Below are 10,521 nucleotides of genomic sequence, written 5' to 3'. Positions count from 1 at the left end.
GGATAGGAAAGGCAGCAGAACACAACAGACACTAGTATGGCAATATGTAAATCAATGGATGTGTAACTGATGTGATTCTGCAATCTGTATATGGGGTAAAAATGGGAGCTCATAACGCACTTGAATCAAAGGGTGAAATATGATATATCAAGAACTATGTAATGTTTTGAATAACCAACAATAAAAAATTAAAAAAAAAAAGATTAATAATTCTGCATTAAATAAGGGTCTCTCTCTCTGTGACTGCTTACAGAAAACACTAAACACTATAGATACACATTCTATTCATTATGAATATATATCATCCATACCTGTAGGCGACCAGTGGAAATTACACATCCTCCTAGTTCATTCCACCTGTGTTTAAAAATAAATGCTTTAATTTTTTTTCCCCAGAGGTGGGTAGAGATTGAACCCAGGGAGTGTCTCAATCACACTAAGCATATGCTCTACTACTAAACTATCCCTCCAGTCCCCTAGTTCTTAAGAAAATTTAATAGTATAATATTTATTTATTTTTTTAAGCTTTTTGTTAAGAACCACAGAATCAAAGTAATAGAGCTGAAGGCACCTGGAAAATCAGCTGATTCTGTGTATTCTCATTCTTTCAAGTAAGTACATATGCAAATAACTAAGGTGGACTACTCACCATATTCCCCCCAAAGAGAGCCCAAGAAAGGGCATCTTAGCTTATCCCAGTGCCCCACACTTTGGCATTCTGTCCCCCATGTTCAACTAAAGTCTCCCTGCTTTCATTTATGCCTATTTCCTGTGTGATTTTACAGACATGCATAATTGTATAGCATTTTTCTAGTAAAATATTTTAGGTCTTCGCCTTCTCCATTCAACATTGTCTCTACAAGCTTTTCTTTATGAAAATTTTGTTGCATTCCAATGGAGTTATTTTTTTGTTTGTTTTTACACACTTCCTTTTAGAATACTTGTGTTTTCTCCCCCCACCACATAATAGTGGATACAAGGGAATGTGTTTTGTTAGGAAATACTGTATCATAATATTAGTACTTGAGTTATTTAAAAGAAGGTATTGGGTAGGAAAGAGCTAGGTCTGCTATCCTTAGAAAGGGCTGCTCAAAAGGTTGGCTCCTGCCAGGTGCTGTGGTACATGCCTATAATTCCAGTGGCACAGGAGGATCACAAGTTTGAAGCCAGTCTCAACAACTCAGTGAAGCTCTAAACAAATTAATGAAACCCTATCTCAAAATAAAAAAAATATATAAAGAGCTGGGGATGTAGCTTAGTGATGAAGTGCCCCTGGGTTCAATCCCCAATGCCAAAATAAATAAATAAACAAAACAGCCTGGCTGGTATCTGGACCTTGGATTTTAGGAGGGTCCCCACCATTCCAAGAACTACTAAGAGTGGCTTGTCATTCCTAAACTATTTATAGGAACAATATGACTTTTGATGAACACCTTCTTTCCTTCTGGGAGTCTGTGTGACCAGTCTCTAGTAAGAAACCTCAAGTTTCTAACAAGCTTCCCTAGTAGGTAACTTTTTACATATACTGTCACAATTTATTTCTGGGGATATGAAGTGTGTTCTAGGTGACTACACTACAAGCTTGTGTCTGATTTCCTTTGGATTTTGTCCCTTTAACTTTTTTCCTTTGCTAATTTTAATTTGTATCCTTTTACCATAATAAATTATAATCAGGGTACAACATATTGTCTGAGTTCTCCTAGTGAATCACTGAATAGTCACAGGGAACCCTATCACAGATGCCCTAAAATTGCAACTATAACAAATGCAAACAATAACAAAAGAACTACTTCCAAAGATACATACAAAGTAGTTGGGTTTGGGGTTTTTGTTGTTTGACTACTGTAGTTAATTATGTTAACTGAAAATAAAATGCTGAAAGTATATAATATTGGTTCCTTAAAAGATAAATAAGGCATGATCTTTGGTCTGATGAAGCTCATAAACTAGTAATGAAGACATATCTGTGAGCTAATAACTATAATCCAATGATAAATACTATTTTCAGAAAAGCATTAGTATTTAATCTATCAGAAACACTTCTGTTCCTATTAAATACTGAATAACAAAATTCACTACTGAAAATTTTACTTTACAGAAATGTTTTATGTACTGTTTATTCTATAAAGCAATAAATAAGACCCTGTAGCTTCTACCTCAAGGTTTATAACAAAGGAGTTCCCAGGCTCACAGTGAACACTTAGTACACAGTCCTGTGAGCAGCTTGCCTCCACGAAGGACTAAATTCACCCATCTAGTACAAACTGTTCATATTTAGAATATTTTTATCCATAAGAACAAAACTCTTAATTTAATTTTTTTTAAATACCACACATACTTTTCATCTGGCCGCAAAATGCTACAGTAAGAATCGGGGCGGTTGACAAAGAAACCAGTTTTCTTCACCACGCTTTCTGCAATCACATTCAACCGATCAAGAACATTGCACAGCTTGCTGCAGAGGAAAAGAAAATTGAGAAAAGTAAAAACCCAAGTTCTAATATATATTAAATATATATAATATACCCTTATATATTTAATATATATTCATATACCTAAAGTAAATCAAGTCTATAGTAAAGATATTCAGGGAATTAATTTTTTAAATCTCTTGGGTTATAGTTTATAGTAACACTAATAATTAATGTCAGTAATATGGTGTATATTTAATAACTAATAATATTTAATGCAAAAGAGACCTGAAGGACTTGTAACTTTGAATCAACTATTGGCATTCCTTAATTTTGGCACAGGTCATCCCTACAAGAGCCTTTCACTTCTCAAGAGTTGTAGTCCATATGCATTCATGAAATGACTGTGTCAAGAGCATAATGTACAGTGCAGGTAGCAGGGGAAGAAAAAATTGAAAAATAAATTAATAAGAATAACAACAATTGTAATCAACTTATACTTTGGGAAAGGCTATACATGTGTGTGTATGTACACATGTGTACTTGTGTGCACCTAACTACATAAAATAATTTAGAAAAAAAGTACAATAAGTACAAAACAAATGAATAACATTAAAAAATAAAGCCTTAAAATAAACCTAGTACTTATGTGATGCATTGCAAATGAGTAAAATATAATGTAAATTTAATAAAAGAAAGTTCTTTGAGTGAGAAGAGTTTTGAATCCAATCTTCCAAGATAAAAGAAGGGATATTATGGTTTAGATGTGAGGAGTCCCCAAAAGCTCCTGTATTAATGCAGAAGGTGAATGATAGATTATAAGAGCTGTGACCTGATCAATCCATTCTAGTTTGAATGGACTAACTGTAGGTAGGCAGGTAGGGCTTAACTGGAGGCAAGTGGGTCACCAGGGTCATGCCCTGAAGAATTCATTGTCTCTGCAGCCCATTCCCCACTCTGCTTCCTGGCTACCAGTCACCAGGAGGTGAACAGAGCTTCTCCACCATATCCTTCTGCCATGATGTTTTGCTTCACCTTGAGCCCAGAGCAATGGAGTTGGCCCATAATGGACTAAGCCTCTGAAACTCTAAGTCCAAATAAAATTTTCCTCCTCTAAGTTGTTCTTGTCAGGTATTTTGGTCACAGCAACAAACACCTAACTAACACAGTGGGGAAAGCACTCTATGGAGGTCAGGCAGTAGGAACAAAGGCTCAGGGTTGGAAGCTTGGCTGCTACATTTGAGGAACATAAAGATTAGGCTTTCTGGAATAGAATAGCCTTGGAATAAGTAAACAGTTACTATATTCTGAAACCAACCTTTTGATGAGGCTTTAACATTACACTAAAGAGTGTGGATTTACTATAAATAGTCTGGAGTTCCCACAGGTCCTTCAACAAGTGAGACAGTCTAAAAATGGTGTTGGAGGAAATAGTGAGTTAGAATGAGATGGAAAAAAGGGAAACTAATGTCTTTAAGGGATAGTAGAGATATTCTGAAATGACCTGATACTTCAAACAATTTGCAAATAGTATAAATGGTAGGAAAAAAGAGAGTTTGGTCAATTGGTTTACGCACTCAAAACCACCTCTCAGCAGATTCATGAAGGAAGAGTAATATGTACTTTTCCATAGAGTTTAGCTTGCTGCTATTTGTTACTCCAAGAAAAGGAAAATATCAAAACCAGACATATGAGTATTATTCACCTTTTGGTGTACTTGGCCATATCCCAAGGAATATAGACAATAGTGTGCTCAGGAGGCAAAAACTGATTAAGGTAGATCACAGCGGCAACAAGTTCTTCACTCAGAATTCTTTCATGTTTTCTTTTCTCTCGTTCCTTTGTCAAAAAATAATAATAATAATTTTTTTAAAAAGTATGGTTTGGGATGTGGTTCAGGTAGAGAACTTTCCTAACATGAGTAGGGCCCAGGGTTTGATCCCCAGCACTACAAAAGAAAAAGAAAAAAGGGGGTGGAGGGGGGAAGCCTATAAAAAATTAAACATGTCAGCATTATAGTTACCTTAAATCAACGGATGATTTTAAACATTTTTACTTCTCAACTAAAGTAAGACCAAAAGCCCAAATTTTAAATATGCTGACATGAAACCTATCTACTAAATTAAAAAATAATATAAATTCAAAAAAACCAAATTCTTCACTGAATTAGAGTCAACAGACAATGAACTTGAAGAGCTATGGGGATCAAGTTTCTCCTTACTAACCTCCCCACAGCCTCAAGAAACCCAGTTTACCCATCACAGGCCTGGCCCTCAGGCTCCACAACCCATTCCAGTATAGATAGCCACTCAAGAACCAGAAGAGAACCCCCAATTCCATCCAGCTAAGACAAGAGGGAAATCAACTGGGTCTGGATGGACAATCCCCAAACTGCCAAAGCAGAGAGTACTTTCCCAGCCTTCACATGCTTTTAAATTTGACTCATAAAAACTGGGTGAGATAGCCAAGATAGGCACTTTCTTCCTCTTCCTTTTACACTGTGGCAGAATGACTAAAGCTGAGATGCTGTCTCTTGCCTGCAGTATCTCCTTAGATATCACTTTGCCTTTAATCCAAGGGGGAAAGTTCTTTATTGATTGGCTCTGTAGTTAGAATGCTGGTCTCCCCTTGGACAAAGTTGTAAATTTCCCTTGGTCTCCATTTTTTCATCTGTAAAATGGGGTAATAACAGCATCTCCCTTAATATATTAGTGTGAAGTTTAAATGCAACAAAAAGCAGTTCTTATAAGAATACTGGGTACATGGTATAATTAGCTGATTTTATTGTTCTCCTGATCTTAGAAACAAATAAAAAATTCCATAATAGTGACACTGAAAAAGTGTCAGAGCACTATTGCTGGCATCAAACTAGTTCTGTGTTGCTTTCAATCATGGAGATTACTTTCTAATTGCCATGAATTTAATTAGATAACCACTGTGGAAACAAAGACAGTATCTATTTCATACTGATAAACAAATCAAATGGACAAATTAGACAAGAACCAAAAACAGTGTTAAATCAGTTTAGGATGTAAGTCTACTTAGCTTATTTTTTTTATCTGAGAAAATTAAATTACATATCTGGAATATTTCTCAAAAGTATTTTAAACCAAACCAGGTAAACAAAAACTTTCGAAATTCTTATATCAAAGCTGCCATTTTATGATATAGAAAGATTATTTAATCAACCTTTAGTCATCTCTATGTAAAGAATCTTCTTTATGCACAGTATATAGTGGGTTAGTGTTAATGGGTTGTTTAATCAATCTTCTTAGGGTCACAGAACCCTTTAACCACCAAATGAAAACTTCACGTGTACAAGTCATTTTACATAACATTTCAAGGGTTCAGAGATAATGACCATCAGTGGTCTTCAGGTTAAAAACCTCTGGTTTACAGCTTATATGTACTCTCAGGTTAACTTCTTACTGCTACCCAGGAGCCATATTGAAGGCACATGGATGGCCGAAAAATGTCTTTCAATCAGTGCCTCAAATTTCCACAACTAGGGAGAAGTTTATTACACAGGGTAAGAGAAAAGAAATAAAAAATATATATATATTTCAATTTAGTAACTTCATATAATGGTAGAATAGACTTAACATCCCTCAGTATCATTCTATACACATATGCATAAATTCTTTGACTCTTGAATCACAAGGTAATAAAATCTCCTTCTAAGTGAACAAAATAAAAATCCTCTTTGTTTCTATGTAAAATAACCAATGACAAAAATCAGAATTTTTTCCTATGCCATGAAATAGCAACTTAATCTTCAAGTTATTCTCTAGTTAATCTCTAGTTTTTGCCAGGATTTTTATTACCATGGAACAATTTTTTAAGTATAATTTTAAAATCCACTGGCTGGCTTTAAGTATTCAAAAATAAATATAGACATGAGAAATCTTGGAAGGAATAAAACCAAGAAAAAACCTGAATAAACCTGCTAGCTTCATTAGCTTTTTAGCTACTTGCTTTTATTATCAATTTCAGAGGTCACATAGCTAAGCAGTATATTCCCATTAGCTTTGCTACAAATAACACTTCTGACATATGTTGATGGTGGTAATGGCTGCCTAAGCTGTTTTTCAGGAGCTTAGGGGCCCTTTTATCTGTCACAAACCAGTAGAAACCACAAATCCTTCACTTGAACCTATGCAAGTGTCCCATGAGTGACCTTTGACATCAGGGGGCCAAAAATCCATCCTCACGGCATGCTAATTGCCATTTTCTGAACATGTATCCTATGAAGATACGTGAAGTTTGGTTCTGTTAAGTGTAGAACACTGTTTATTTCACTTTTCCTTACTTTCATCACCTGTCCTCATGCTTTAAGACTATCCTGTTACTTTATCCCATAAATACCCCTAAACTCTATGACGAGGCAGATTTGAGAAAAGATTGCCTACCTCCACATGACTGACCACTTCATAAATAAACTCTCTAATTGGCAAAACTTCTTGTTTCAGTGATTGGCATACTGTGGGGTGGGCAAAACGGGCCTAGTTCAGTAGTAGGCATAGTCTCCAATAACATATATGTTATAATTTAATTCTTTTTGAATATGCATAGTTAATAGAGAATTATTTCAAGCACTGTAGACTTGAATCTCCATTTAACCAGAGCATTTCAACCATACCATAAGGATGCTGTAAGATAGGAACAAGATCCTAATTTAGGTCTAGGTTTATATACCAATAATGCTTTGTAACTCACTGCTTGAGCAATAACTTATTCCTCTAATAATAATGTCTTATTTTCTATACATTTATTGGAAAAGTATTCAGGAACATTTTTATTATTAAAGTTTTCCTACTTTCATTTTTCAATTATGCATAATATAGCTACTATTCAATACTAAGCTAAGGTTATAGATTATCCAGTTAGTACCTTATATTATTCTGAGTTGACAAGGAGAGAAACATCAATATGAAAACTCCAAATTAATGTAAATAAATATCTAGAAAATGGCATATTTAATACCTGAAGGGTTTATTTTACAAATTCAATATCTGGAAGGATGTGATTATATAAATCAAAGAGAAAGAAACAAATTAAGCTGACTGCCTCATCGTCACCCTCCTCTCCCAATCCCTGCACCTGTCATTTATGGGTCATATGCTCTTGATCACACACACATACACACACACACACACACACACATACACAGACAGACACTTTGAGCTCACGCATTTGGTTATAATGTAAGTTTATTCCTGGGAACTACCTTTTCCTCTGCCCCAAGCTTTGCTCCATCCTACTTGACTTTGAGTACCTCTAATTTTGCTTACACTCCAGTTAGATCCCCATTTCCACATGTTAGATCATGTCATTATCACAGGTAACTGCTCTGCCTTCAACATTTCTTATCCAAAACCTCTTTTATTCTCAAATTGATTTTGCTTTAAATGCCCCACCTTATAAGGACCTCAATCTACCGAAAATTCCACTTTCTCTAGCAGTCCTCATTTTTATGTCCCCTCCTTTATCCAGCTCAGCTTTTATGATCCACTTCAACCATATAATTTGTCAATATCCAAAATGCCTTTGATCCTGTTTTTTTAGGTCAGACCTATCTGGAAAAACTAAATGAACACAATTACCTACCACTTTTATCTATTCTTATACACATACACATGCCCTGCTGGGAAAACAGGAAGCAATAGTAAAATAAAATAAAATAAAATAAAAGTTCCATTTAAGAAATCACTGCCAACTGGAAAGTGGCTCTTAGTACTGCCTGAATGTTTCTAGTCAACTTACACTCCCACATACACAAGGCTTTTAAACCTTTTCCACTATGCTCAAACGTCCAATCCCATCAGATGACCTTTCCTCCTACCTTAAAGAGAAATTAAGGCTGTCAGAAGAGAGCAGGCAAGTACACGTGCATACATGTGCACATGCAACACATGCACACACAGTGCATGCCCTTGTTCTCCAAGATGAATGTTATTCTCTTTCCTCTTGACCTAGTTAATGCCTCTTCCTTTAGACTGAGGCTGACTCATCACATCTTCAGGAAAGACTCCTCTTCCTTGATGAGCACTCATGGCATAATTTATCCCATACCGGTACCTCTGCATTACTTCACTATCCCCTCCATGAGCTCCATAACAGCAGGAACTGTTTCTATGGCTGCCTTGTCACACAGGAAATCCTCAAAAATACTTGTTAAATGACTGAACAAATGCAAGATTCTTTTTTTTAAATTAAACTGATTTATATTTATTAACCAACATCTCAAAATAAACTCGATACTACTACGCTGTTGGCTACTGCCACAACAAAACAAAAAAACAAAATCTTTGTTTTTCATACTCTCAGGGTGTTCTGGGCTGCCAGAACACAATAGATGCCAACAAATTTATTCTGTGATCTCCCTAACCTCCATCCAAGGCCTCTGACCTGTATGCCCACTCACATATACAACACATACGCAAGATATGACCAGTCCATGCACTCTGTCATGAATCAAAGGACATCTCTGAGCTTCTTACCTTCCCACCAGATTCTTGAGCAACAACAGAATCCCAATTTCTAAATCTAGTCTTTTGATTCTATTACTACTGTTATGGTATAAATATGAGGTGTCCCCCAAAAGCTCCTGTGTTAAGCAGGAATATTCAGAAACAAAATGATTAGATTATGAGAGCTAAAACCTAATCAGTCCATCCTAGTTTAAATGGACTAACTAACTGGGTGGCAATCATTGGTAGGTGGTTATGGCTGGGGAAGGTGTGTCACTGGGGGCATGCCCTGGAAGGATGTATCTTCCCAGCGGCCTATTCCTTCCTCCCTTCCCCCCACTCCCTCTTCTTCACTCCTTCCCCTCCCTTTCTCTCTCTCTCTCTCTCTCTCTCTCTCTCTCTCTCCCCTTCCCATCTGCTATGAGCTTAATACTTTTCCTCCACCACACCCTGAGCCCAGAGCAATGAAGCTGGCTGATCATGGACTAAACCTCTGAAACTATGAGCCAAAGTAAACTTTTCCTCCTTGTTGTCCTTGTCAGATATTTTGGCCACAGAGACACAAAGCTAAATAACACAACTATAAATTACTTCATCTAGGAGTTCTGACAGATTGTAGAGAGAGCTGGCTATATCAAGGCTAGGCTATGGCAGTTTTATCATCATGCTCCTCCAATTTGTCCTGGGAACTAGGGCAGAAATTTCACACACACACACATACACACACACACAAAAAAATCTGAGCCTGATATGCTGAATCACTTTCTTCCCTTAAAAACATACTACTGATTCCTACAGGTATGTAAGGAAAAGGCCACATGGAATCTGAGGCCAAAGAACAGTAGTTCAGATGGCTCAGACACTGTGAGCTGTCACAGCATGATAATCTACAAGTCTCTTCTCTAGGAAAAGGGAAAGCACAGCTTGTTAAGCCCCTTTGTGCTGACGAAAAGTTGTCTAGTGTGTTTGATAAGCACATCATACCTTTACTAAATTCAAAATGATGATGGGGGAGCCAAACCTCTGAAGCATCTGGTCAAAGTGAAGGGCAGCCACATGAGCAAATGGATCTGCCTGGTCCACTGAGAAGGAAAAAAAATAAATGAATACTCAAAGAAAAATTATAAAGCAGAAATAAGCATTCTTTAAACATATTTTACTGTTAAAAGAAATATAATTCAATTATCTAGTACTTTTGCTCCCCAAATCCCTCTCAAGGATTCACTGGACACTCATTCGTCATGTGTTTATTAAATGTGAATGCTTTTAATATTTCTGAGGTGAAATATAAAGCATTTTCTAATAGTCAAAATTAATGATACATTTCTTTCATAAAAACAACAGAAGGCTGGGTTGGGTGCCATGTACCTATAATCCCAGCGACTCAGGAGGCTAAGGCAGGAGAATTGCAAGTTCAAAGCCAGCCTCAGCAAATTAGTGAGGCTCTAAGCAACTTAGCAAGACCCCCATCTCAAAAACCGTAAAAAAGGGGATGGGGCTGTAGCTCAATATAGAGTACCTGCCTAGCATATATGAGGCACAAGAGAAGTTACTCTTCTTCGTTAGCTACTGTACAGGACCTAAGTATTTATTAGATTTCTGTTACTACAGTTCATTATCTCTAAAGATGAGTAGATAAG

General features: G+C 36.4%; 1 protein-coding gene across 4 annotated transcripts in view; it reads right to left on the bottom strand.

Moving 5' to 3' along the window:
* Fig4 (FIG4 phosphoinositide 5-phosphatase) overlaps window positions 1-10,521 on the bottom strand; it is a 108,592-nt gene that overhangs the window by 63,596 nt on the left and 34,475 nt on the right. For all 4 annotated transcript variants that reach the window (XM_015500098.2, XM_015500113.2, XM_048787622.1 and 1 more), the window contains 4 exons: window positions 9,866-9,963; window positions 4,117-4,250; window positions 2,339-2,455; window positions 312-357 (listed from right to left, as the gene is read on the bottom strand). In XM_015500098.2, the coding sequence (XP_015355584.1) occupies window positions 312-357; window positions 2,339-2,455; window positions 4,117-4,250; window positions 9,866-9,963 (395 nt within the window). The remainder of the gene's footprint in view (window positions 1-311; window positions 358-2,338; window positions 2,456-4,116; window positions 4,251-9,865; window positions 9,964-10,521) is intronic.

The sequence above is a fragment of the Marmota marmota genome, unplaced genomic scaffold, assembly GCF_001458135.2.
Source record: "Marmota marmota marmota unplaced genomic scaffold, marMar, whole genome shotgun sequence".
In the NCBI taxonomy this organism is placed as follows: domain Eukaryota; kingdom Metazoa; phylum Chordata; class Mammalia; order Rodentia; family Sciuridae; genus Marmota; species Marmota marmota.
This window is presented reverse-complemented; position numbering and strand designations above follow the sequence as displayed.